Source organism: Peromyscus leucopus, chromosome 22 (assembly GCF_004664715.2).
Source record: "Peromyscus leucopus breed LL Stock chromosome 22, UCI_PerLeu_2.1, whole genome shotgun sequence".
NCBI lineage: Eukaryota > Metazoa > Chordata > Mammalia > Rodentia > Cricetidae > Peromyscus > Peromyscus leucopus.
In genome coordinates, this window is record NC_051081.1 from 544,182 (window position 1) to 570,957 (window position 26,776).

The 26,776-nt window shown below is 55.0% G+C and overlaps 2 protein-coding genes and 1 pseudogene across 8 annotated transcripts in view; 1 reads left to right on the plus strand and 2 right to left on the minus strand.

The window, feature by feature from the left end:
- Window positions 1–1,471: 1,471 nt before the first annotated feature.
- LOC114684138 lies at window positions 1,472–11,762 on the minus strand (annotated as a pseudogene).
- A 545-nt stretch (window positions 11,763–12,307) lies between these two features.
- On the plus strand, window positions 12,308–15,209 carry Gpx4 (glutathione peroxidase 4). Of its 2 annotated transcripts, none has more exons than XM_028858594.2 (7): window positions 12,308–12,447; window positions 13,271–13,365; window positions 13,455–13,599; window positions 13,695–13,846; window positions 14,705–14,729; window positions 14,815–14,874; window positions 14,965–15,209. In XM_028858594.2, the coding sequence occupies exons 1-7, from the start codon at window positions 12,364–12,366 to the stop codon at window positions 14,995–14,997; spliced, it is 594 nt and encodes a 197-aa protein (XP_028714427.1). In that variant the 5' UTR covers window positions 12,308–12,363; the 3' UTR covers window positions 14,998–15,209. The 2 variants fall into 2 exon arrangements, with proteins under 2 accessions (XP_028714427.1, XP_028714428.1); XM_028858595.1 differs by lacking the exon at window positions 12,308–12,447 and adding an exon at window positions 12,793–13,056.
- A 609-nt stretch (window positions 15,210–15,818) lies between these two features.
- The window catches only part of Sbno2 (strawberry notch homolog 2), a 51,006-nt gene continuing 40,048 nt past the window's right edge, over window positions 15,819–26,776 (minus strand). For all 6 annotated transcript variants that reach the window (XM_037197825.1, XM_037197827.1, XM_037197828.1 and 3 more), the window contains 22 exons: window positions 26,623–26,766; window positions 25,534–25,651; window positions 25,142–25,247; window positions 24,689–24,842; window positions 22,383–22,559; window positions 22,146–22,243; window positions 21,681–21,760; window positions 20,774–20,965; window positions 20,391–20,560; window positions 19,916–20,047; window positions 19,610–19,745; window positions 19,419–19,531; window positions 19,256–19,327; window positions 19,078–19,186; window positions 18,864–18,938; window positions 18,632–18,775; window positions 17,699–17,793; window positions 17,532–17,624; window positions 17,316–17,447; window positions 17,145–17,221; window positions 16,765–16,955; window positions 15,819–16,678 (listed from right to left, as the gene is read on the minus strand). In XM_037197825.1, the coding sequence (XP_037053720.1) occupies window positions 16,230–16,678; window positions 16,765–16,955; window positions 17,145–17,221; window positions 17,316–17,447; window positions 17,532–17,624; window positions 17,699–17,793; window positions 18,632–18,775; window positions 18,864–18,938; window positions 19,078–19,186; window positions 19,256–19,327; window positions 19,419–19,531; window positions 19,610–19,745; window positions 19,916–20,047; window positions 20,391–20,560; window positions 20,774–20,965; window positions 21,681–21,760; window positions 22,146–22,243; window positions 22,383–22,559; window positions 24,689–24,842; window positions 25,142–25,247; window positions 25,534–25,651; window positions 26,623–26,766 (3,057 nt within the window). In that variant the 3' untranslated portion in view covers window positions 15,819–16,229. The remainder of the gene's footprint in view (window positions 16,679–16,764; window positions 16,956–17,144; window positions 17,222–17,315; window positions 17,448–17,531; window positions 17,625–17,698; window positions 17,794–18,631; window positions 18,776–18,863; window positions 18,939–19,077; window positions 19,187–19,255; window positions 19,328–19,418; window positions 19,532–19,609; window positions 19,746–19,915; window positions 20,048–20,390; window positions 20,561–20,773; window positions 20,966–21,680; window positions 21,761–22,145; window positions 22,244–22,382; window positions 22,560–24,688; window positions 24,843–25,141; window positions 25,248–25,533; window positions 25,652–26,622; window positions 26,767–26,776) is intronic.

The following is a 26,776-nucleotide window of genomic DNA, read 5'->3' on the forward strand; positions in this document are numbered from 1 at the left end:
AAATTCCTGCTTCACAGAGTCTGACAGATATTCTGGGCCTGTAGCTGAAGATGGACACCCCAACATTACAGAGGAACTCTGGGTGACTGTGCAGGCAGCCAAATGTCTCTGTTGTTAGATAATATTACATCCTTCTGGGTCTTTATGGAGTTGAAGACCAGACAGTTATAGTTTCAGTTTTCCTTAGTTATGATAGAGAGTAAGTTATGTGTAAGACTTTGGAGTCACTAAGATAGCATAGATAATGCATGATTTTCTCTGAATATGCTAACTACAAATGGATAAAATATTGTAAAAGTAATTCTTACTTGATAACTGTTTTTGTTGTGTATAGTTTTACTATTTTAAAGTTAAACCTTTCATTTTTATTTAGACATAAATGGGAAATGCTGAGTGTTATTTTAAGATATGTTATATTTGGTTTTACTGGGAACTTGTTTGGTGATACAAAGATGTGCTGCATTCTTTTATGTTGCATTTGTTTAACTCTATGAAGCTGTGTTGCTGGGCCTGTCTAAACACCTGATGTTTGGGGCTCAGCAGTTAAAAGCACCGGCTGCTCTTCAGAAGAGCCGAGTTTAATTCCCAGCACCCACATGGCAGCTCACAACTCTCTGTAATTCAAGTTCCAGTGGATCAGACTCCCTCACAATGATATGCAAGTCAAACACCAAGGCATATAAAAATTAAAAAAAATAATTAAAAAGAACCCCAATACCTGATGGTCAAATAAAGAGCTGGACAGCCAATAGCAAGGCAGGAGAAAGGACAGGTGGGGCCGGCAGGCAGAGAATAAATAGAAGGAGAAATCTGGGAAGAAAAGAAGAGCAAGAGAACCAGCCACCCAGCCACCCAGCCACCTAGCCACCCATGGAGTAAGAGTGAAAATAAGATACACAGATGTAAGAGAAAGGTAAAAGCCCAGAGGTAAAAGTTAGATGGGTTCATTTAAGTTAAAAAAGAGCTGGTTAGAAGCTGGGCGGTGGTGGCGCACGCCTTTAATCCCAGCATTCAGAACGCAGAGGCCAGCCTGGGCTACAAAGTGAGTTCCAGGGCAGCCAGGGCTAGAGAGAGACCCTGTCTTGAAAAACCAAAAGTAAAAAACAAACTTTTTATGAACTCCTAAGGTCTACTCATGTTCATAGGAACATTTTTCTAGGTTCTTTGTCCTGTTCACTCTGTTAAACTTTAGCTGTTTGGATAACCTTTAACTATGTAAAGGTGTGTTGCATTTGTTTATGAACCAGGTACAAATGTGTTTTTTTACCTTGCTTGTAGGTGAGGCTGGCCGGCAGAAAGAATAAATAGGAGAGGGGGAAAGAGAGAGAGAGAGAGAGAGAGAGAGAAAAGAGAGAGAGAGAGAATGAGCGGGACAAGCTTGGGCTGAGGCCGAGGATTCCTAACTAATACTAAGTTTCTGTGTCTTTATTCGGGAGCTGGGGGTGGCCCAAAAGAAAGCCGGCTACGAGGATGAAATCAGACGTTAAAGATCAAGATTGGTGTTCAAACGCCATGGCCAGCGGTGCCACATTTGCCTGTGATCTGTCTGACACCAAACCACATCCACACCTCGGCGGCCACCAAACCGGTCAGTATAGCTTCCCCAACTTTAGCTGTTGGAAGCCACCAGTGTGAGCACTTGGAATTATTTTTTCCACACTCTGAGTATCTGCAGGGAGTTCAGCAGGGTTGGCAAAACCAGCTCAGCCTCGGCGTAGTGCCAAAATGTGGCCAATCATGGCAGCAGTTACCAGTGCCAGGGCCTTCTCCAAAATATGGACAAACTTGGCCAGGACCTAAGTCGGAAGGTCCATCTCCCTGAACGGCAGGCCGGGGAACGTTAATGCAACTTTTGTTGTTGTTGTTTTTCAAGACAGGGTTTCTCTGTGTAGTTTTGGTGTCTGTCCTGCATCTCACTCTGTAGCCCAGGCTGGCCTCGAACTCACAGAGATCCCCCTGCCTCTGCCTCCTGAGTGCTGGGATTAAAGGCGTGCGCCACCGCCGCCTGCTTGTTAATGTAACTTTTTACTGCTCCTTTATTTAATGGAGTTTGCTCTCAGTTATGAATCATCTGTGACTCATGGTAAATTATTGGATTAAAAAAAGTGATTTAAGGTCTATAAAAAATTTAAGGTGTATTAAAAAAGATTTCTTTCCATCAATATGCTATTGTTATACTGACTTCAAAAGTTCAGAGTTTTAACATTAATCAGTGGAGTTTTGGAGTTCTGATAAGCTATTAATCTAGCCCTGTAAAGCACTGTTAGTCACAAACTCAAAAATTTAATTTTCCTTTGGTTGTTTTCTAAGTATAGACTTAAAAGTGCTTCTCATTGTGCTAAAAACACTTACCTAGTCTGAAGGGCTCTAGCAGAGCAAACCGGCCGGGCAGGCTTCTCCCCTTCTCCCGTCCCCCCCCCCTTCCCTCCGCCTTGCTAAGGATCCTAAAGCTGGCCCCAAGGTCCGTTCCCTTATTTGGCCACTTCCTCCTCCCGAGGCTGACCACCAAGGTCCAGCTATCAATACATTGAAGTCCAGACATCAAAAGCCCCCGTTGGCTCACCTAACACCCCAATTAAAATATCGCATGGCATCCTCGCCCATTCGAACACAGACCTCCCTTTTTCTTTTCTTAAAAATGACACCTGCAAACATTGAGGCTGTTTTTCTTCCTGAGTCAGGGAGCAGCCACTTTCAATTTTCTTCCCTGCTTAATAAAGGGTCTCTCTGAGCCGGGCGTTAGTGGTGCACATCTTTAATCCCAGCACTCAGGAGGCAGAGGCAGGCGGATCTCTGTGAGTTCGAGGCCAGCCTGGTCTACAGAGTGAGATCCAGGACAGCCGGGGCTACACAGAGAAACCCTGCCTCCAAAAACCAAAGCTAAGGGAAAAAAAAAAATTGGTCTCAGTCACCCTGACACAGACCAGGATCCTCCTTCCTGGCTGACAGAATCCTGCTTTGTTTTCATGGTGGCGGAAGTTGTTACAATCTGGGAGAACTTGGAAATCACGTGCTCCGATTTTTGTCCAACGGTCTATACTGAGGCCAGACTGTAGTAATAAAATCTGAGTCTGTGGAGGAAGAGAGAGAGTAGAAAACTGTGATTTAAGGACAGACCAGGACTGACACGCAAGGCATGCGGTGACCTGCCTTTGAACTGCCAGAGCTTTAATGTGGGGACCAGGCTAAAGGCCTGCTGTGAGCCTGGGTGTCTCCTTTTGTTATGGGAACGGAGCGTAATTGACCAATCTTTTGTTTTGCTTTGTATTGTTTTTCGAGAATGCCAGACATCTTTACGTCACTGAACAAATATTCCCAAGCATAAGCGAGTGTAACACACCTCTAACTAATATTCACGACACTGTGTTTGGCCTGTGTCTGTTTTACTGCCTCTTCAGGGTAGGGAAGTTCTCCAGTCCGTACGGCTCTCACCCCTGCCTGTCGTGACTCCATTTTACTTTTAAAAATTATTTTATTTTATTTTTTGGTTTTTCAAGACAGGGTCTCTCTATGTAGCCCTGGCTGTCTTGGATCTCATTCTCTAGACCAGGCTGGCCTCGAACTCAGAGAACGGCCTGCCTCAGCCTTCCCAGTGCTGGAATTACAGGCGTGCGCCACCTTTGCTGGGCTTAATTGGCCAATCTCAATAACAAAACTGAAGCATAGTCTCTGTCCGTAGTTCTTTTAGAGGTGGGAACTCTTCCTACAATCCCTACCAAGGCTGCCCAGCTTTGAGCATTAAATTCCACTTTACATAACTTATTCTTTACTAAACCGGTTTCTCCAGGACGTCAACCTCTAATTCCCAGGGTCTCCTCTGCTGGTGGATGTGCCTCTGTCATTCTAGTCCTTGGGAAGCAAGACAAGGCGCGCTCTCAGGAGCTCAAGATAGCCTGGGAAAAGAGAAGAAACCTGGTCTCAGAATACAAAGAAATTAGGGGTCACTTGGCATGTGCAAAACCTGGGGTCCACCCGCAGCACCCCATTCACAGGCATAGAAACACCTGCCATCCCAGCACTCAGGAGGTGGAGGTGGGGGATTGTGGGAGCCCGTCCTGGGGTTCCTCGTGGCTTTACCCAGCAGGTCCGAATAGAGGATGATCAGGACCACGGGCCTGAGTGCAGGTGTCTGAGATGGCCTGCACTTGGCTGTGCTGGGGGAGGAGGTCTTTTGCTCCACCCCTTGGCGTCTCTATAAAAACCCTGGACCAGAGACAGTCCGGGCCCGTTGGAATAGGTTCCAGGCCCTCTCGAGGCTATCCTTTATTTTCTATCTGTTTATCTCCGCAAGATTCTCCGCTATAAATCCTTCTATCTAATATTTCCTGCTGCTCGCACTCAAGAAAACTCTGGGAAGCTGTGGGGGTGGTGGGTAAACGCCCCACAGAATGGCGCCGTGAACAGGGACTAAAGAAAAAAAAAAAGGGACTAAAGAAAAAAAGGGACTAAAGAAAGGGGAAAAAGGGACTAAAGAAAAAGGGGGGAAAAGGGACTAAAGAAAAAAGGGACTAAAGAAAAAAGGAACTAAAGAAAAAGGGGAAAAAAGGGACTAAAGAAAAAAAAGGGACTAAAGAAAAAAAAGGGACTAAAGAAAGGGGAAAAAGGGACTAAAGAAAGGGGAAAAAAGGGACTGAAGAAAAAAAAAGGGGAACAAAAAAAGGGGGGACTAAAGACAAATGAACAGGGACTTAAGACAAAGTAATAGGGACTAAAGATAAAGGAAAATAATAGTTTTAATACAGAGTTTTTGGTGAAAGTGCTGAGTCAGCCCTGCCAGTGGAAAGGCATGCCGGTGTTATGAAAAAAAATATATTTTTATATATTTTTTGGTGAGGCAGGGGTTTTATCCTCGAGAGAAAAGGAAAGCGGACTGGAAGGATGTCCGATGCTGCAGCGAAATTCTCTTCTGTCAATTTTCTATCTTCTATCCCTTTCTCAATTTCTATCTGTGATAAGTATAAGGTATAGGGTAGTAATATAGTTTAGGAAAAACTTAGAAGTGTAAGATTGTGTAGGAAAAAATAAGTAAGGCAACTAGACAGAAAAACTCTTCAATTTTCTAACTTTGGGGGCTTTGAAAGCAAACTGGGGAAAAAATCTTTCTTTGGGCTTTTCGGGTAGTAAAAAAGCTCTTCTCTGAGCTTATGGGGAAGAAAAAGTTTCCTATGGAAGCTTTTGACCTGGGGACAGCTAAAATGCCAAATCCAAGCGGCAGGAGAAAGTAATTTCTCCCTGAAGCAAAAATGGGGGTGTAAGAAGTCAAAGTTTAAAGTTGGGAAGTTTTGGGAAAAGTTGGTCTTTCTCCTGGGGGAAAAAAAAAATCTTTCTCTTAAACTATAAAGCTTTTCTTGGAAAATTTTGGGGGAAAAAATCTCTCTAAAAAGCCTTAATCTTTCTCAAAAGCTCTCTTAAACATAAAAACTAAAGCCTTTAACTTTCTCTCAGAAGGAAAATTAGAATCACCTGAAGATATTAGTATGGGGACCACCTGTGATTAGCTGTAAGGGAAAACAAAACTCTTAAGACGGCAAAACCTCTCTAAGTTCTTTCAAGCTTTAACAATCCTCCCTGCAATGCAGGAGGCAGGAACAAGTTCCTAAAAACCTCTTCTAAGCTCTGTCTCTTCAAGCTAGTAAAAGACAGTGGGTCAGAGTACCCTGAGGGAAACGCTTGGGAGAGTGGGTGAAGAGCTACAGAGAGCCCAAAAGGGCAGGAAACTTTACCTGAGAAAAGCAAAAAAGCCAAGCTTTTCAGTTACAGCTGAGCTGAGGCAGCAAAGGTTTTGAGTGAGCATTTCAGAATGAAAAGGTGCTCCTAATCCTCCTAATACAAAGATCCCCTGAAGCAATGCAAACTGTTAGCATTGTATCCTTGCTTCTGACCAAAAACCCAGAGGCGACTGGCCAGCATCTCTGAGTTGGAGTGCATTTCGGGGATACTAGGATTCCTGCAGTTGCAAACTTCCTGGAGCACAAAGCTGAGGCAGGAAGGTGCAGGACCCAGGGGAAGATTGCTAATGAACAAAGCAAGCTAAAGCCGGTGGGAACGGCACAGTTATTCGCTTTCCTACAAGTCCCGGGTTGATAGGTCCACAACTGCAAAAAGAAAATCTAAAAAAAAAGCTTTCCTATCAGAGAAAGGACCTTTCTGGGAAAACAGTAAAGCTGAACTAACTGTGTCTGAAGCAGTCGTGCTGCCGAGTCAGAACGCTGTCTGGGGAAAGAGCCCAGTCAGGGCAGAACAGAACTGTCCAGGAAGTAAAGCTTTCTTTTCTGTCAGAGAAAGCATCTCTTTGAGAAAAGCTTTGTTTCAACTGACTCCCTGAGATGAGGGAGTGTAGCCCTGAGGGGTGATTGCCTCTGGCATAAGCTGTCCTTGAGCACCCAGACAAGCAAACACAACCCACTGGGGGACTGGGCCAGGTGAAGGCCTGATGAGGCAAAACACCTGTCCTAATGGGAGTTTAGAAACGGCAAAAACCTCCCTTGTTAGATTTTCAGTCTGTACGCAAACTACACAGACCCTGAAAACAAACGGACAAAAGCCCCTACCTTCAGTAGCAGGGAAAGCCGCCACTGTAGTGTCAGAAACTGTTTCTGGGGTAGAGGGGATAAACTGAGACCAAACTGGGAACTGTCTGGGAGAAAGACTGAAGAAACAGAGGGGACAGATTCCTCCCCAGAAAATGCATGACCTGACAAAGTTGCTAGAATTGGAGGCAGCAGATTCAGGGGGAGAGAAAAAGCCCCTACCTCCAAAAGCAGCTAGCAGAGGAACAGAGCCTCAGAGAGTTACCTGAAGCTCTGCATCTGGGGGGAAGGAACAAGCAAAATGAGAATAAGATCAATGGGAAAAAATCTCTGAAGGAGCTATGGAAAAGCTCTGTTGCAAATGATCTTGTTTTTCACTGACTGGCTAAGGCAAACACAAGCCCCGAGGAAAGTTGCTATCAGAAATGCCAGCCTCCATGCGCGCTAACGAGGCAGGTGCGGTTCTGATTCGGGGGCCAGTGTCTGATGAAGTTGAAACACCTGTTAAAGCTGAGGAGAATAGAAACCTCCCAATGTGCCATAGCTGAAAATGTAAAATGCTTGTTCAAATCTCCCGTTACAAAAGCAAAAAACTTTGTTCAAACCTCCCGGGCAAGAATTTGTAAACAAGTATGGTAAAAGAGAACCAGTTGACTCTCAAACCCGATAAGAAATATGGGAAATGATATAAAGGACTGATATAAGGGACTGATATGGGACTGATATTATTATGAACTGATAAGGGAAATGCATTCTGGGAAAGGTAGTTTTTCTGCTAAAGATGGCGACATTGCCCTTGAAACACTTTTGTCAGCTCGAAAATACGTTCATGGTAAACTTAAAATACAGCCTTTAAAAGAATAAAAAAAATCGTCTAAGAGTTTAAGTGTCAGTTCCAATGAAAAATTGAAAGGATACAGAACTAGGCGCTTCGTGGTTTGGGGCTCCATTGGTAAAATGCCTTATTTACCCTAATAGCTGTGCAAAGTTTTTACGGTAGTTGAATGACAAAAAGCTACCTATAAGAGCAAACCAAAAGTGCTGCTGTAATAGAAACGTTTGTCTGAATTGAGACATTTAGGGGAACTATTATGAATTTGGGTGAAGGGACAGCCTCTAGTTAAAAACCGTTTACCGCTGACAGTGCATCTCTGCCGGTCCGGAACGGCTGAGAGAACTGGCAACTTTGGAGTGTGGCTTCGTCCTGAGAATGTTACAATCCCCTAGCAACAAGTATCACAACTCTATAATGACAACACTCATTAAATCCCAGTGCTTTATAACAAAGCTAACTATAAACTGTAAACTTTAGAAATGATGTACGTACTTCCTGTCTAGTTAAGAGAATCTGATAGAGATGGTGATAATTAAGAGTAAGAAATAGAAAGTACGAATATAAGATATGTGTTTGTAAAAATTCTGTCTTGTTAGATCTGTGTTAAGAAATCTTTAGGTGTTTGCTAAGTTAGATATATGCTAATGGTAGCCTATAAGTTTGTAAAATAGATCAATAGAGTTCCTTTAAGAATATAAGCTTGTAAGAAGTATCTAAGGTAGTCTTAAGACATGTAGTAATAAGCTTGTAAGATGCTAGTTGTAAATGTAAGTTTAAATAAGAAATAGGATGGAATTAATATAAGTATATAAGAATTAATAGGAAATATATTTGCTAAAGCAGTTCTATAAAGTATAAATAAGTAGATGTTAATGTTGTATGTGAGTTTGTAAAAACGTGTAAATGTTGAATATGAGTCTAAATGCTTTGCAAGGCAAAAAAATGTTATATGTGAGTTTGTGAAAAAGTGTAAATGTTAAATGTGAGTCTATTAATGTATATGGTAAAAACACCTGAGACACAGGAGATAGTGTCCTAGTAGACTGCAAAGTAGGCAGTCTGAATGGTTTCAAAAGCTCCAGAAGCCGCTAAGAAGCTAAGAATGGCGGACGCCAGAACCAGCACAAGGCATCCGCAGCTGAGATCCGTGGAATATCAACGCAGCACAGAAAAACCTGAGCTAACAACAAAAATGGTGCGGTTTAAAATATTACTATAACTAAAAAGGTATGTCTGTGAGAACAAAAGTTGCAGAGACGCTTGTTTGAACAAAAATTAACTGCAAAAAGTTTTGGTTGAAAAACGTCTCTTCATATTTGGAAGTGAAAGCCTGATACCAGAATTTATTTCTTGTTTGAACTTTTTGAACTTAAAATGAGATAAAATTACAAAAAGATTTTGGTTATGGATTTCTCATATTTGGAAGGCTAGTACCAGAATTTATCATTTGAATTTTAAGACTTAAATGAAACAAACCATAGAGATTTCATTGCAATGGGACAGTTTTGAGTAATGACCTAGGAACGGTTTTCTGGAATTGGGTTAAAAATGGAACTGTTTAAACGAAGGAATGTATTTCTACTTAGAATCAAGATGCAATTTTGTGTATGTGTATATGCTTTATTTACTGGTGATTCATGAATTGTTTCGTGGAACTGTTTATGTAAGAATGGAATTACTTATGGAACTGGTTTTGTGTTACTAATGGAACTGTTTAAACAGAAAAGTTTGGGTTTTCTAACTAGGCTTGAGATTTTGCTTAAAATTATAAAGAAAAGGGAGAGTTAATATTCCTTAGTTTATTTAATTTAAATTGTTGTTTGAATGGATTAATGTCATGTTTTGTTAGTAAGAAATGCAAATGGGGTATACTAAGAGACTATTTCTAAAGTGTGTAAAGAGCTTTATTAAGAAACTGCTTTTGGATGTTTTGCTAAGTTTTCAAAGTATTAATGGTCAGATCGAAAATATTGCTTTTCAATATGGGTTTGTAGGAATTATATAAGTTTGGGTTCCTCTAACTAGGTTTGAGTTTTTGTTTAAAAATTATAAAGAAAAGGAGGAGCTATGAGATTGAATTATGTTCGCAGAAACCTATTGATGTTAATGCACCCTGGCTTTGTGGAATTGAGGAAATGTTTAAGTTTGTGAATACATCGAAGTTTTGCCTATATTCTGTTAACAAGAAAATTCAAATGACTGAGTTAAAGTTGTAAGACGGAGAAAATTGTTAACTATATATAGCACCATATATGCTAATTCTAATGGTTCTGTTAAGAGTTTGTTTTGAGTTGTAAGATTGAGAGAATTGTGACTATGTATAGCAATATTTATGTTAACCTGTTAATAGTAATGATGAAGCTAAGGGATTATTTAAGTTTGTAGTCGCCTTAAGAGTTTTGGTTTAGAAAGGGCTTGAGGCAGCTAAGACTGCTGTAGTCACCTTGGACCTAATTCAAAAGAGAAATGCCATCTATATCATCCTCTACTCCCATACTGGGAGGTATAACAGCTATGGAGATTGCTGTAAGCCATTAATAGTTATTTTTTTATATATTAAGAAGGGGGGACCTGTGGGAGCCCGTTCTGGGGTTCCTCGTGGCTTTACCCAGCAGGTCCGAATAGAGGATGATCAGGACCACGGGCCTGAGTGCAGGTGTCTGAGATGGCCTGCACTTGGCTGTGCTGGGGGAGGAGGTCTTTTGCTCCACCCCTTGGCGTCTCTATAAAAACCCTGGACCAGAGACAGTCCGGGCCCGTTGGAATAGGTTCCAGGCCCTCTCGAGGCTATCCTTTATTTTCTATCTGTTTATCTCCGCAAGATTCTCCGCTATAAATCCTTCTATCTAATATTTCCTGCTGCTCGCACTCAAGAAAACTCTGGGAAGCTGTGGGGGTGGTGGGTAAACGCCCCACAGGGGATCAGGAGTTCAAGACTATCCTTGGCTATATAGTGAGTTCTAGGCCAGCCTGGGCTACCTGAGGGCCTGTCTCCAGAATAACAAGGTAGTAAAAGCCAGACCCTGGTACTGGTTCTTGTGGCTGGTCCAGGAGCTAGCAGCTTCTCAGGGTCCTTCTAGTGGGTTCTTGTGGTTGCCCCAGACTTCATTTCCCAACCGGTGAAACTGGGGGGAAGCTGGGGGAGGCAGGACCTCCCAGAGCCTGGGGCGGGGACTCCTCAGAGTGGCCACCTTCAGCCCCAGCCCTGGGTCTCCTCTTCGGTTCGGCCTTTATCTCAGTTGACAGTTAGCAGGGAGCTGGGGCCTCCCAGACGCCCTGTGAGGGTGTGGCCCATCGGAGCCTTTGGGCACCAGTGTTTACAACTCCAAGCTAAAGTGTGACGCAAAACCTCAGGCTGGAAGTGCTGTGTCACTGGAGTCTGGGGGCCGGGAGGAAACACTTGACTTTCTGGGAGGGGAGGGGCCCTCAGACCAATGGGCGTTTCTCGGCCAAGGGGCCTGGAGATAATCCAGAACTGGGTTGTGCAAGAATGGATCGTGACAACCCAGATCACTGGTCATCTGAGCCTCCCGGGCTCTGCCCGTGGCTGGTCTGGGGCTCTGCCCGTGGCTGGTCTGTGGCTCCTGGGCTCCCCGTAAACGACCCAGCCCCTCAGGAAGTCTCCTCACATAACTGCAGATGGCGTAGTCCAGGGTCAGATAAACAGGGAAGACAAAAGGGCTGGTCAGGGATCAGAGTCCAGCGGGGGGTGGGGAGTCGGGCAGGCAGCTGGGCTGAGGAATTTCCTGAGTCACACCTCTGTGTGCAGGGCCATCCACTCCAGGAGGACAGAGGGCCAAGAGTGCACACAAGAGGGGCGTGTGGCGAGGAACTGTGGGACTTCCTCACATGACCCCTAAGAGCCCTGGCTTCTTTTATACGTGCAGGAAGCTCTGTGGTCACTGTGTTTGTGCGGAAGACTGGATGGTCTCCCCTGCTCTCCCACCACCCTGTGTTTTGAGACAGGGTTCACTGTGCAGCCCGGGCTGGCCTCTGCCTCCAAGGGCTGGGGTTCAGGGTATGGCCACTGTGCCTGTCTTCATCCTGTTCTGGGGGCGGCAGGTTCTCTGACTCCTGCTTAGCCCCGGGGATCACAAAGCATCCACGCGCACCTGCTCCCGCGGGTGCTGGGATCTGATGAAGCTCTGTGTTGTTTGTCTGGCAATCACGTTCCTCACTGAGTCCTCAAGCCCCACCCCTGCTAATCAGCTCCACATCAGTCCGTCTGTCTCCCCGCGATCTACAGGGGACACAGACCTGTCACCCTAGCACTCAGGAGTCTACGGCAGGAGGATTTCTGAGTTCCGAGCCGGCCTGAGTTGTAAAACGGGGTGGGGAAGCTGTGTCTGGGTGGAGAGCTCTCACTTAGCAGAGCCCCGGGTCCAGGCCCCACGCATCGGTTACCCCAGTTCTGAGGGTCGGGAGTGAGGCTGTCGGGGATGCACAGTGAGTTTGAGGATAGCCTGGACTACGTGAGACCATCTGTGAAAAAGGAGAGCAATGGGGGGGACACGGGGGTGGTGCACGCGGGAGGCTGAGAGAGGACCAGGGCTCGAGGGTAGCCTGGGCTACATGAGGCTTGTCTGCTGTGCTCCAAGGGGCCGTTTGCGAGGGGGTGGCTCGGCCTCACTGGCCACCCCCAGGGGCCCCCCTGGGCGCCCCGGCAGCCTGCGCCGCCGCAGGCAACCTCGCGGATCACTAACTGCCCGCAGCCCTCCAACGCGCGGCCCGCGCGGGCGCGGCTCCCGTTTCCCCGTCCGCCGCTCCGCCGAGCATGCGCAGCCGCTGACAACAACAAACCCGCAGGCCCGGCCCCGCCCCGCCGCCCCCTCGTCCCGGCTTCCCATTGGCTGCCGGGGCCGCGCGCCCTGGGCGCAGGCGCCCCCGACCGATAAGCGACGTCAGTGGGCGTGGCCGAGGGCGGGCCGGCCAGACTCGGCAGCGCGCGTCCATTGGCCGGCTGCGTGAGGGGAGGAGCCGCTGGCTCCGGCCGCCGAGATGAGCTGGGGCCGTCTGAGCCGCTTGCTGAAGCCGGCGCTGCTGTGCGGGGCTCTGGCTGCGCCTGGCCTGGCGGGCACCATGGTGGGCGCACCGGGGACCCGGGCGGCCGCGGCCACAGCGGCCAGGGCCGCGATCCCGGGCGGGGGCGGGGCCTGGGGCCGGGCCACCGCGTCCCGGGTGGGGGTCGGGGGTCGGGGGGTCTGTTGGTTAGACTAGGGGGCGCCTCGGTGGGAGGGCGGACGCCCGCGGGCACCCCCGGGACAGAAGAGGGCCAGGCCTCGGCCGGGGAGGGCCCCTGGGGGTGGGAACGGGTGTTGGGGTCACCATAGCGGGCTCTGACCTGGTCCCGCGCCCGCTCGGCCTGGTGCGTCACAATCGGCGGCACCTTGGCTACCGGCTCTTTGTCCCCGCGCTGCGCTCGGGACGCACAGACGGGCGGGCATGGGCCGCGCGGCCTCCGGCAACCCGGGACGCTGCAGGCAGCGCGGCGGGTCCCCAGGAGGCCGGCGACGGCGTGAACGTCCACGCCGAAGGCCTCGGAAGCGCCGGGGCCCCCGGAGGAGAAGGAAAGCTTGTGCGCGCCGCCGCAGGAGGGCGCGACCTCGCCGGAACGATCCGGTGGTTCCGGTCCCCGGGCCTCTGCTGCAGGAGCCTCCCCAGGCCAGCAACTGCGCCGAGCTCCTGGGCTTGGTGTGCGGCCAGGGGTACCCTTACCGTTCCTTCCCTGGTAGCATCTTCTAGGGGGTCCACAGCTCCTTTCAGGAGGACCTGAAGGGAAACGAAGTACGGAAGGGGGAGGAGCCTTTGCTCCCCAGCCCGTCGCCCCAGGGCATTCTTTTCGTTGGTTCCAGACTCTCTCCGCTGCGGGACCTAGGGTAGGACACACAGTTTCTCTGTTTTGCAGTGCGCATCCCGAGATGATTGGCGCTGTGCGCGCTCCATGCACGAATTCTCAGCCAAGGACATCGACGGGCACATGGTTTGCCTGGATAAGTACAAGTGGGTGCCTGGTTATGTGGGTGGTGCAAGGCCGGTCTGAAAAAGGGGCTCCCCTGCCGGTGGTCTCATTCCTACTCGTTCCCTCCCAGGGGTTACGTGTGCATCGTCACCAACGTGGCCTCGCAATGAGGCAAAACCGACGTAAACTACACTCAGCTAGTCGATCTGCATGCCCGATATGCCGAGTGTGGTTTACGAATCCTGGCCTTCCCCTGCAACCAGTTCGGGAAGCAGGTGCGTGGCCGACCCCAGGCAATGGCCCTGAGTGGGGGTGCTATGCCTGTGTGCGGTGGCGGGCACCTTACCAGTCAGGCAATTGCTATCCGCAGGAGCCAGGAAGTAATCAAGAAATCAAGGAGTTTGCGGCAGGCTACAATGTCAAGTTTGACATGTACAGCAAGATCTGTGTAAATGGGGACGATGCCCACCCACTGTGGAAATGGATGAAAATCCAGCCCAAGGGCAGGGGCATGCTGGGAAAGTGAGTGGCCCTGGGGAGTGGGCAGCGGGCGGCCGCATGTCTCTGGACCAGGGTAGGAGTGGGTGCCAACTTTTTTGGTTTGTTTTGAGGCAGGGTCTCACTATGTAGCTCTAGCTTGCCTGAAACTCAGGGATCCGCCTCCCCTACCTGCTGGGATGAAAGGTGTGCGCCACCACCTGGCCGGGCCTCAGATTTCTTTATTTGCATTTTATGTGTATGGGTGCTTTGCCCGAGTGTGTTTATATGCACCTGGGTGTAGTATGTTTAGAGGCCAGAAGGCGGCGTTGGGTCTCCCAGAGCTGGTGTTACAGGGGCTTGGTAGGTTGTAGCCACCACGTGAGTGCTGGGCACTGAACCCTGATCCTCTGTAAGAGCAGTCAGTGCTTTTTTTTTGTTGTTTATTTAGACAGGGTTTCTCTGTGTAGTTTTGGAGCCTGTCTTGGATCTCGCTCTGTAGCCCAGGCTGGCCTCCCGAGTGCTCCCACCTCCCGGCAGTCAGTGCTCTAACCACTGATCTGTCTCTACCCCACCTCTTTTCCTCCCCAGATTATTTTCACTTACTGTGTATTTTTCATTTCATTATTTTCACCCGCTGTGTATGGGTGTTTTGTCTGTATGCACGTCTGTGGACTGCATGCATGCCTGATGCCCTCAGAGGTCAGGAGAGGGCCTGTGGTTCCCTGGAACCGGAGTTACAGACCTTTGTGACCAACTATGTGATGTGGGTGCTGGGGAGTTTGACCCCCTTCTTCAGAAGAGAGCGATACATTCTTTTAGCACTGAGTGCTGGGGTTAGAGGCGTGCGCGCCCACGTCCTGGCGGGAACCATTCCTAAACCCTCTCTCTTCCCTCTCTCAGCGCCATCAAGTGGAACTTCACCAAGGTAAGAGTGTTATACTGTGTGTGTGTGTGTGGGGGGGGTGGCCCACCTCCCTGCACCCCGGCCAACCATGTTCTCCGTCCCACAGTTTCTCATTGATAAGAACGGATGCGTGGTGAAGCGCTATGGTCCCATGGAGGAGCCCCAGGTAAGCGCCTCGGTGATGCAGCTGGGTGTGAGCTGGGGCCGGGGCCGTGCGTGGCTGCTGGGGGACAGGTCTGACCGTGTCCTCCCACAGGTGATAGAGAAAGACCTGCCGTGCTATCTCTAACCTACAAGTGTGAGCCGCCACCGAGCCCCCCTGCCCTGTGACCCCCGGAACCTTCCACCCGGCACTCATGACGGTCTGCCTGCAAACCAGCCCGCTGGTGGGGCAGTCCCGAGGACCTGGCGTGCACCCCGCCGGAGGAAGGTCCGGGGCCTGTGGCCCTGGGCTTGAGCTTTACCTTGGCCGCCTTGTGGGAATAAAAATGTAGAAATGTGCCTGTGTCCTCAGGAATTGAGCACCCGGGGATTAGAGGGCCAGGCCTCTGCCCCGGGACTGGGCAGGTGCAGATCTGGGTCAGCTGGTCGCATTCCCTGCTAATCCCTGAGGCTCTGCCCAGGCCCTGAGCGTGGCCAGGGCTGTTCCTAGGAGGGTGGGAACCTGTTGGAGGCCTCCTGGGAAGCTGTGTGGTTGCCCACGCCTGCCCCAGGGTTATGTCTGGCACACATGCGTGTGTGCATGCGTGCGTCTCATGTTCTCTGTGGGGGTTGTGGGTGCCCGGGAGTGGCCATCTGGGGTCCGCTGCCTACAGCGGGTGTGGTTGAGCCAGGGCCTCTGGGGCAGACAGTGGAGACGTCGGGTGGGTCTGGGAGTCTGAGAGGCTCTCTGCTGCCCTCCCCGACTACTGGCCCATGGCCGCCTCTCCTGCGGGGTGTGAGCTTTGAACTGCCAGGCTAAGTGACCCTAGGACTGTGGAATGCAGCGGCCACTGGGTGAATTCTGTCTCCCCAGCTTGTCCCCACCAGCCGACGAGGGGACAGGAAGCCTGGGCCTGCTCTGTGACCCTCGGGTCCCTCCCGACCTGCGGGCCGCAGCACACCGGGAAGTAGGCAAAGGCACATGTATTTAAAAAAGATCTTTACATATGTACACCAGAGTTCATTATAAATACATAGAAACCAGGGCCCGCCGGCTGCCCACGGATTCCGGGGCTAGTGAGGGGCGGGGGACAATAATTTAGGGAGCAGGGGATTGCATATATTAACGGGTCTGCCCCGTGGAGCCCCCATAGACGGCGGGGCCTCAGCACCGGATTTCCTGAGTGACCAGCTCTCTGGGGCCACCAAACCCACGGCCTCCAGGCTGGGCGTGGCGGAGCAGCGCAGGGCGGCCGAGCCCCGCACCGCTGGCGGGAAGGCCCTGCGCGGCTGCCCTCAGTAGTCGCGGGAACCTCTGCTCGCAGAGGAGCCGCTGGGCCTCGCTGCCCAGGACAGTTGTGACCCAGGGGCCATGGCCGCCTACGAGTTGGGGAAGGGCGGGCTGAAGTGGATGACGCTCTGCCGCTCGGTGCCCCCGCCGCCCACGCCCACCAGAGGCGGAGGGGGCTCGGTGGGCCCCGCGCGCAGAGAGCGGAGCATGTCCTCCAACACTTCCCTGAAATTGATGTCGCAGCCCTGGTGTGCCAGCTCCGCGGGGTTGGCCGCAGGGTCTCTCGCCCCCAGCATCAGGGAGCTGGGGTCTGGGGGCGGCAGCGGAGGGAAGGTGAAGCGTGGAGGCGGCGGGAAAGCCTCGGCTGGGGGGCTGTAGGTCAAGTCCAGCACCTCACCAGGACCGCAAGGAAGCGCGATCATGCGTGGAGTGGGGGGGCGCGCGGCCAGCCCCTGGGCGCTGCGGCGCTTCACCTCGGCATCCATGAGCTGCAGCTCCTGCAGTACGCGCTGGACGCAGCCCTCGGGGATCTTGATGCCTGTGCGGCGCGGACACGCGGTCAGGCCCGCGCGGGGACCGCACCGGGAGCCCCTTCTCTGCGCCCCGTGCCGCCGCCCCACTCACCCACTTGCTTCTTCTTGTCCTTGGTCTTGAGGCGCACGATCTGCAGGTAGCTGCTGCTGCTGACGTCGGCCATGACGGCGGCGATGCGGCCCCACACGCGCAGCAGCGCCCCGCACAGCATGTAGTGGTGGCGGAGGCGCAGGCCCTGCGCGCAGCCCTTGCCCTCCTGCGCCAGGCGGCAGCGCTGGTTCCTGTGCAGGGGACGCCGGTCAGCTGCAGCCCGCGCCCCCGGCCCCCCGCCCCGGCCCGGCCCGGCTCCGCCCCCGGCTCCGCCCCCGCCCAGCTCCGCCCCCGCTCCGCCCGCCCCCTCCCCCCCCGGCCCCGCCCCGCCCCGAGCGGCCCCCGCCCCGGCCCGGCCCCGCCCCGCCCGCCGGCCTCACCAGGCGGCGTGGCTGCAGTGCTCCAGCGCCAGCGCGAAGCTGCTCTCCCAGGGCTCCCGGGCCTCCTCGGCGGTGACCTGGGGGTGCAGGCCGTGCGTCAGTCAGCGGGGCTGAGGCTCGGGTCTCCCCAGCACGCCCGGCGCAGGGAGGGAGCCCTCCCGCCCTCCGTACCCGGTGGAACTTGCGGCACAGGCTGTCCAGGGTCTCGAGCTGGCTCTGGCGGCCGATGTTGGGCTTGTACACGGTGAAATACTCGCCGCGGTTCTGCTCGGCCAGCAGGCAGCTCGTCTTGCTGCCTCGGACCTAGGGCCGAGAGAGTGAGGCGGGGGGCACCCGGGGCCCTGGGCGGCGGCTGGCAGGACGCCCACGAGGGGTGGGCCCACTCACCTTGTAGGAGAGGTAGAAGCCGTCGTAGGGGCCCCGGAGCTCCAGAGACCTGGCGAGCGCCTCCTCCCACTTCATACCGCGGTCCACGCTGATCTGCCGTGGCAAGGGGGGTGTCAGCAGGTTCGGGGCCCGGAGCCAGGCCCGGGGCGGGACGCCTCCCTGCTCACCTTGTAGAAGACCACCTGGCCATCCTGTGGGTGCCCGGGTGCCAGGAACACCTGCTGGCTTTCTTCGTGGATCTCGTTGATGCCAGGGGCCAGGTCTGAGGAGAGGGCGGGTGGTCAGGGCCAGGGAGGGAGCGGACTCTAATGGACCCCAGAGATGACGCCATGAATGGGCAGAGGCCTGAGTCCAGAACCGGTGCCCTGTGCGTGGGTGTCGGGCCTCTGTCTAGGGTCCATGGTATCCAGCTGTGTACAGCTGCTCAGGGGGGCTGTGTCTGTCCGCAAGGGCAGCTCTTAAAAAAACCAAACTTTAATTCTCCTTTGTGTCTCGGCATTTGTGTGCACGTGTGCATGCAGTGCCCACGGAGACCAGAGGGCGTCAGGTCCCCTGGAGCTGGAGTGACAGGCAGATGTGGTGTGGGGGTTGGAGGGGAATTTGTCCTCCGGGAGGGCGGCAAGTGCTTTTGCCTCGACAGCCTCTGTGTTTGCTGAGACAGGATCTCAGGTAGCCCAGGCTGGCCTTGGAGTCAGCATGTAGTGGAGGAATCTGCCTCCACCAGTGCTGGGTTGACAGGCAAGTGCCACCGTGACTTATAAACGGCCATGTGTCTTCAGGGTCTAAAACCTCAGCTTTAGAGCGGCAACAGGGACTATGTCCAGGGAACACAGCATGCAGAAGGCATGCTGCCGGCATGTAGCGCAGGCTGGCTCTTAGTGCAGCCTGACGCAGAACAAGCTTCCTGAGAGCAGAGTTTGGTTTGGAGTTGGTGACTGCCCTGTGTGGGTCTCAGTGTGAGCTTCCCAGGTGACCAACTGCTTCAGTGACAGCATCGTGGACCAGACCTGGGGACTTGTCTGCAGCCTCTCAAAGTGGACTGCACATACATGGTGCGCTGGCCGCTGGATCTCCCGAGCACGGCTCACAGGGCAGCTTACCCAGAATGCCCATGTCGTATCTGCCTTCCTTCTTGTCTATCTCGATGAGGTGGTCAAAGGTGTCAGAGAAATACTGGAACAGAGCGTTCTGCTTGTGCACCTCCAGCCCCAGGATGCGGTTCAGGAACTTGGTGATGGAGCAGTCTGCGGGGAGCCGAGTCTCAGGCCGCTGGCCTCCCCCTCCCAGTGGCCCTGCACCATTGCCACCTTCCCAGAACTCTCCGGGACTCACCCTTCTCCACATCCAAGCAGCCAGTGCGCGACTCCCGAGTGCCGATGCCCACAGACAGCAGGCTCTGCTTCATGTCTGCCAGGGAAAACCAGCCGTGTGGTGTGCTGGGGGCCCAGAGCCAAGCCTGCCTATGCACCCAGCCCCCAAATCCTGACGGAGCCAGCCTCACTGTAGCCCCCATGCCTCCCAGAAAGACTCACAAGCCCAGGCTCACCCCGGAAGAAGGCGGCATCCCCTCCAGGGTAGCCCTGGGGCAGGGGCACCCTGTTGTCCGTCTGGCCCAGGATGGTGGTGAGGACGCGGCTGAGAGCGCGGGTGCCGTACTGTGGGGAGGCGGCGTGAGTGGGGCGGGGTAGGGGCGGCCTCCCCACCGCTGCCCGACCTCTACTCACCTTGTTCTCGAAGTTATACTTGCTCAGGTCTCGGGACTCGGTGGCCCGGCGATCTCCGTGGGTCAGGGCACCCTGCCGGGATGACCCAGGACCCTTTGTGATTCAGGCTCCAGCATTCCCTGGCCCTCCCCAGGCCCCGCCCAGCGAGGCCCCGCCTGCTCACCAGGCTCTCCAGCCGCTTGGCCACAATGGAGGCGAACCTGCGCTCCCCGGCCAGTTCCGAGATGAGGAAGACGTACTCGGGGGCTGAGACCTGGTTGGACCTGTGGGTGCGGCCTGAGGACAGAGAGACTGTGAGACTGGGTGAGGGTCCCGGGAAGGGACAGCCTGGGGGGGTGGGGGCCAGGGCCTCACCAAACTGCTGAATGGCGCGGTCTGCGCTCCAAGGCAGCTCCAGGGTCATGTGTACGCGGCGTCGCTGGTTCTGCACCCGGCGGTCTGCTTGAAGGGAGACTCCGGAGCTGGAAGCCTCCGAGATGATGGCCACAAGCTGGGGGTGGGGTGGGACAGGGTGCTGGGCCCCTCCTCGCTGCTAAGCTCAGGCTCCCCAGGGCTCCTCCCTCCAGAGTGCAGGCGCACCCGCCTCCCCCCCTTCCCTTGCAGAGCTGTGTTGGGAGCACCCGCCCCCCCCCCCCCCCCCGCCGCACCAGGCCCACCCACCTTCTCGCCACTCATGAAACGCTGCTTCTCCCTGAGGTTCACGTGGTCGATGGACAGGCCCTGTTCTGCTCTGGACTCAAAGACCACTGAGCCGTCGGGCCTGGATACCACACGGCCTTTCCTGCCTGTCATCTGTGGTTGATGGGGAGAAAGGAGACCCCAGGGGACGTTAGTGTGACGCCCATGCACTGCGTCCCTGTTTGAGGGCAGGTGGCTCTGTGCAGAGACTTGGTTTCCAGTGCGGCCTCAGCAGCCGTAAGGATCCCGCCACCACCAAGTCTTCCCTTGCTTTCTTTTTAGAAAACACGTATTTTCATTTTAGGTGAAGTGCGTCTGTGTGGCCGTGTGCTGCTGTGCTCAGGCCCACCTGAAGAGCGGGAAGTGCGGGAGGCGCGCCCCTCTGCAGCCAGGCTCCCCTCTGTCCCTAGGCTGACCCACAGGGCCCCGAGAGCTGGCTATGGGCAGCCGGGCTCACCTCAGCCACGCACTCAGGGCCCCCGAGCTGGTGGATGAGCTGGTCCAAGGTGTTCACGGGCAGCTCGCGGCCCAGCGCGCGCACCTTGGCCAGCAGGCCCTGCTTCAGCCGTTCCACACGCTCCAGGACGCCAGGGCCCTGCAGGTCTCTCTGAAGTGGGTACAGGGGACCTGGGGGTGAGGAAGAGCATCAGTGAAGTGGCCCTGCAGGTCCAGGATGAGTCACGGCAGGGAGCGGAGCATGGCATGATGGGAGTCACTCTCCCGTGTTTGACAGCATGGCCCTGACCTCAGCTGTGAGCCTCAGTTTCCCATCTGTAACATGGGCATGTGCTGGGGAGAGGACGTCATGTGGCCGTGTCTGCTTCATGGAGTGTGGCTCACCTCGGTCATCTGTGGGGAGCATGGGGGCGTCCACGATGACCACATCGTCATCTAGCAGTGACTCTGGGGACGAATTGAAGTCACTGTCCAGGCCAGCATCGGACTCCGTGCTGCTACCGTCGCTAATACGGATAACTCCCGAGGCCTCCAGCGCCAGTCTAGGAGCCTTGGGGCCGCGACCCCGAGGCCGCCCTGAAGGGAGGAGTCGGGGGTCAGCTCGTGGGGTGGGGAGGCTGCAGAAGGGGGTGGGGATGGAGTGGCAGGCAGAGAGCAGGAGGCAGGGGCCTGGGGTCTGGAGGACCCGGGGGCCTGGGGTCTGGAGGACCCGGGGGCCTGGGGTCTGGAGGACCCGGGGGCCTGGGGTCTGGAGGTGTCTTGGGTTCCCTCTAAGAAGACCCCAGCCCCACTTCTGGGCAGGACGAGGTGAACTGAGACACCACGTCCCCATCCTCAGCCCCGGCTGGCTTCATGGCTGCACTCCACAGGTAGGCAAGAGGCTCAAGGGGGTCAGAGCCTCCTCCAGGGACAAGTCCGCGGACCTCATGTCAGTGCTGTAGGCTGTCAGGGGAAGAGGGCCTGGGGCTACTCAGGGACTCGGGAGGAGGGTCCCTGCGCTGTCCTTCACGCCTGGCCGTGTGCGTGCACGGGAATTATTTGGAAATCCGTGAACTGGAAGGTAGGTGGCCGTGTGCCCTGTCCTGTGCTCTCTGAGCACAGCGCTGTCCTAGAGGCTTCCCTGCCTGCCAGGGGCTGGCGCTGGGCTCTGCTGTGACGCTGGCGTCCTGGCCCAGACCTCGGCTGTCCACTGCAAACTCCCGCCTGCTTGGGCGGGCACCAGCACGGGCAGAGGCCCGGTGGCTCTGGGGTGAGGGTGGGAGCGGGGCGCAGAGCCAGCAGGTCCTCTTACTTTTCCTCTTCCCGCCTGCCCGGTCCCGCCTCCTCCGGGTGGAAGGGAAGTGCTTCTGAATCAGGGACAGGAAGACGCCTCTGCAAAGGGGAAGAGAGAGCTCAGCACAGGCCCGGCCATGAGCGTGCGGCTTCACGGAGAGGGGCGACGGGACGCACTGTGGCACGGGCACGGCAGCCTCACTGGGGGGACGGAGGTGACTCCTGAGAGGGACGTGCAGGCCCGTGGGGGCCACAACGCCAGGCCTGAGAACCCCATGGAACTGTGTTGAAATGGCACTACCTGGTGTAGGCAGACGTCCAAAAGTCTCCTGTTGAGACTCCAGGACCCAGGGGCCACCCGTAAGTAAGATTCCTGCCCCGATGGCTTTTGCTCAGCTGCTGAGGGGCAAGGGGCAGCCACAGGCCACAGCCCGGTGAGACAGCGGGAGGCCCGTGCCTGCTGCGCCCCTCACGTCTCACTTACTCGGCGGCGGACACGAAGCAGTCCAGGCGGCCCTCGTTCTCGTCCAGCACCTCGCGGGTCCGCGCCTCCCCTGTGGACTGCAGCCCGATGACCACACACTGCGGGGATGGAGAGTCTGAGCCGGGCTCCAGGCGACTGTCCCATCTTACCAAGTCCCCGAGACCCTGCCTGGCCTCCTGGCACACACACACACACACACACACACACACACACACACACACACACACCCGCCCTCACCTTGTCCCGGCTCAGCTCCTGCCTGGCCAGCTCCACCAGCCGCTGCACCTTGGCGGCGATGCACAGGTACTTGAAGAAGCGCTGGTGCGCGGACCAGAACTGACCCCACAGGGACTTGCGGGACTCCAGGCCGATCCAGTCGGCCGCCTGCTGGAAGACGCTCAGAGCCTCGGCCCACTGCAAAACAAGGCCTGTGCTGAGCCAGCCTGCCAGCCGGCCTTAGGCGGGGCTTCAGGGGCAGACGGGGTGAGGGGCAGTAGGGGCGGCGACCAAAACCGTACAGTGAGGGTGTCACAGCCAAGGCACAAGGCGGGGTCCATGTGACCCCAACACTCTACATTCAGACACAAAGCTGACAAAGAACTGTTCAAAAACAAAAAGCATGGGGCTGTGAGAGGGCTGCTTCTGTTATCTGATTAAGAACCTCATGTGGGCGACTGGAGAGATGGCTCAGTGGTTAAGAGCACTGGCTGCTCTTCCAGAGGTCCTGAGTTCAATTCCCAGCACCCACATGGTGGCTCACAACCGTCTGTGATGAGATCTGGTGCCCTCTTCTGACCTGCAGGCAGAACACTCACCAGCAAAAACAAAAACAAACAAAAAGAATCTCATGTAGTCGCTAGTGGTGGCGCACGCCTTTAATCCCAGCACTCGGGAGGCAGAGCCAGGCGGATCTCTGTGAGTTCGAGGCCAGCCTGGGCTACCAAGTGAGCTCCAGGAAAGGCGCAAAGCTACACAGAGAAACCCTGTCTCGAAAAACAAAACAAAACAAAACAAAAACCAGACACAGGTGTGTGCTATGTCCGACTTGAAAGCCTCTCTCGCTGAGGAAGGGGCTTCGGGAGGCAGAGTTTCCTGTAGCCTAGGCTGGCTTTGAGCTGGATATGTAGCCAACAGTGACCTGATTTCTGCTCCTCCTGCCTCTACCTCCCCAGTGCTGGGATGACAGGATGCGCTCTCACACTCAGTTTCAGACTTCCTACAGGGCAGGTGAACTCCAGGCGCCCTGGGCACCATGGACACCAGGCCCACACCAGGCCCAGGCCCAGGCTCTGCAAGGTCCTGAGCATGTCCCTGGTCTCCACATCCTCCCTGCCAGAAGCTCCGAGTCAGTACTGCCACACTTGTCTGTGACATGGTCGCGACTCGGGGACAGTACTGTCCCAGGCACCTGCTGGGTAAAGAGCAACAATGTTCACTGGCGGCGGCCTCAGGACAGGTGGTGTCCCACCACAGATGTCCCCACTCATTCTCCGAGGGCTGTTCTCGGTAGGGCTCTGAGTTTCGTTATGTTCTGAGACAGGGTTTTCCTATGAGAGCATGGCTGACGGCAGTGTGCCGTCACACGCATCTGCCTTTCCTACTTCGTGATGCTGGGACTCATACTCAGGGCCTCGTACACACTGGTCGAGCGGGGGCTGACGGCACACGCCTGTCACGCCTGTCACGCCTGTCCCGCCAGCACTGAGAGCAGAGGGAGGAGGTCAGCGTGGGTCCCGGGCTGAGGGCCTGTTGCTGAGCCCGTGTGGGAACAGGAACCTGTCCATACTGAGCCTGCCACCACATGGCTCCATGTCACCGTCTAGGCTAACATGCTTGGGTCCTAGGACATGGAGTCCGGTCCGCCTTCGTCACAGTATCACTGGTAAATCTCATGAAAGCCGGTGTTCTGGTGCATGCCTCTTACACAGCTCACAGGCGCTGAGGCAGGACTGCCAGGAGTTTAGTCCAGCTGAGCTTCAGTGAGACAGGACAGTCTCCGAAATAAAAGTAAAAGTGATGGGGGCTGGAGAGAAGGCTCAGTGGTTAGAGCACTGACTGCTCTTCCACAGGACCCAGGTTCAATCCCCAGCACCCACATGGCAGCTCACACCTGCCTGTAACTCCACTTCCAGGGGATCCGACGCCCTCACACAGACATGCAGGCAAAACGCCAAATACACATAAAAATAAATCATTAAGAAAAAAGTAAGCGCCGGGCGGTGGTGGCGCACGCCTTTAATCCCAGCACTCAGGAGGCAGAGTCAGAAGGCAGAGGCAGGAGGATCTCTGTGAGTTCGAGGCCAGCCTGGTCTACAGAGCGAGATCCAGGACAGACGGCTGCACAGAGAAACCGTCTCTAACAACAAAAGAAAAGTAAAAGTGAAAATAAAAAACAAAGAATCCCTCAGCTGGACCAATGCAGACCGGGCTCCGGAGAGCGCCTGCCGCTACCATCCACACCCACAGCGTGTGTGGGAGAGCGGGACTGTGCCAACAGACGCGGGCGAGGAACGGGGTCCCCGCAGACAGTCTCTCCAGCTTACCAGCCGGGCTGCCCGATTGTAGACCTGCTCGAAGGCGGGGGACAGCGGGATCTCTTCAATGCGGAAGGTGACCCCTGAAAAGCTGAGCTGGCGTGCGATGTACATGCCACTGACCTTCATGTCCATGGCCACAATCTCCATGGCGCCCACTCCCCTGCAGACAGACAGGGCCTCTGAGCACTGTGCCCCACTAGGATGGTCAGGCAGGAAAGACCGACCAGGAGACAGAACCCAGCACGTATGCAGAGGCCTTGGCCATGAGGAAGACGTCAGGCTGGGCCCAGAGAGCCTTGTGTGGCCAGAGGAGAGCACAGCGGAGGACTTAAGAGAAGGGCTCATCTTTCTCGGGGAGAAAGACGGGGGTGCTAGGGAGAGACAGGATGGATGTGCATTTCCAGGGCCCTCGGGATACCTGGCAGGGACAGCCACCCCCACAGCAGAGCAGGGGCTCACCTCTTCTCAATGGCGTGCAGGAACTCCTCGAAGGTCCGGAAGGGTGTGCCCTCACCCCAGATGCCCAGGCGGCTCATGTAGATCATGTTGCGGGGTTCAGAAGCACCTGGGGGTTGGAAGCAGGGCGCTGGGCAGCTCACGGCACAGCTGGAAGTGGCACGGGCCACATGCAGGCCAAGCGGGGTGCAGTGCTGTAGCCCTGGGGTACCCTCAAGGTCCGCCAGAGCCCATCAGCAAGGGGAAGGCTGGCTTGGAGAAAGGGAGCTCCATATTCGCCCCGGGTGCCCAGCAGAAACGGGACAGGTCCAAGTCCTGCTCAGGGCTGGCAGGGCAGCCCATCCTGTGGAGGTGACTGCGCTCGCCCACCCGGCTCAGCTGCTGCCTCCACCCACCTGTGGCGCTGGCGTACACCACCCTGGCCTGGGGCAGTTTGCTCTGCAGGTCCAGCACGGCCTTGCCCATCTTGGTAGAACTGGCATTCTTGGCTTTATGGCACTCATCAAACACAATCTGGGATAGGCTGGGTTAAGGAATGTTCCAGAAGGATGGAAGGTGTCCCCAGTCAATACCCCACAATGTACCAGAGGAAACTCCAGAGGCATGGGGTGGGGGTGCAGTGGTGGTATCCGTCACCTGAGGGGATGTGGAGGGGCTGGAGATCTGAGGAACACAGAATAACTAACTGGTAGGCGTTAAAAGGTGCTGGGGTGGGGCGATGCTGCTCTGTGGGAGCTTATTTAGCAGGCTGGAAGCTCCAAGTTCCATCCTCAGCACCACACAAGCCAGGCCAAGTGGCCCCTGCCTGCCATGGCAGCCCTTGCTGAGGGACACCCTGTCTAAAAAAAAAGCCATGCACCAAGGGGGTGGGGACACGGCCTAGCAGAGCTGCCAGTTAGGACTACCGGAAACCGTAACACCAAAAAGAGAAGGACAGAAAAAACACACCGGGCAGAGGTTCCTGCCACAGCAGCGCGGACCCTGTGGGCCTCGGCCACCACCCCCGGCACATCGCTGGAGGGCCAGCAGCCCTCACCATGGGCACACACTGTACCCTGGGTGCTGTGGGCTGCCCACTGAGGAGCCCCAGCATGGACAAGCTCTGTCCCACCCCGTCAGCCGGTGGCTCCCAACACTGGGATCTGGTCGCCTACAGGCTCGCTAGGACCAGATCAGGAGGAGCAGAGTAAGCGGCCTGCAGGCTCTGCCCCGGGCTCAGCCCCCTGCATCAGAACAGCTCTGAAGGGCCGTGACAGTCTGGGGGTGAAGACGCAGGCCTAGTTTGGTGGGGAGCTCCCAGCCGCTGCTCAGAGCACCCCAAGGCCTCGGTCTTGCCTCGGGTCCCTTCGTGGCTCCCCCTCCCAGGCTGAGGCCCTCTCATTCACCCCCCTCGGTTCAGGCCCCAGTGCTCGGCCGCACCCTTCTCCACGCCCGCCTGTCCATCCATCCATCCATCCACCCATCCACACCCGGCTCCGGGATACCACGCCGTCAAAGGCCTCGCCGCACCACTGCAGGATCTGGCGGAGGCGAGTGCGATGCTGCCCACCGGCCTGGCTTTCCCCGATCAGGGCGGAGTAGGTGGCAAAGAGGACGCCCTCTGAGGTAGTAGTGTCGCCGTACTTGATCTGCGGACAC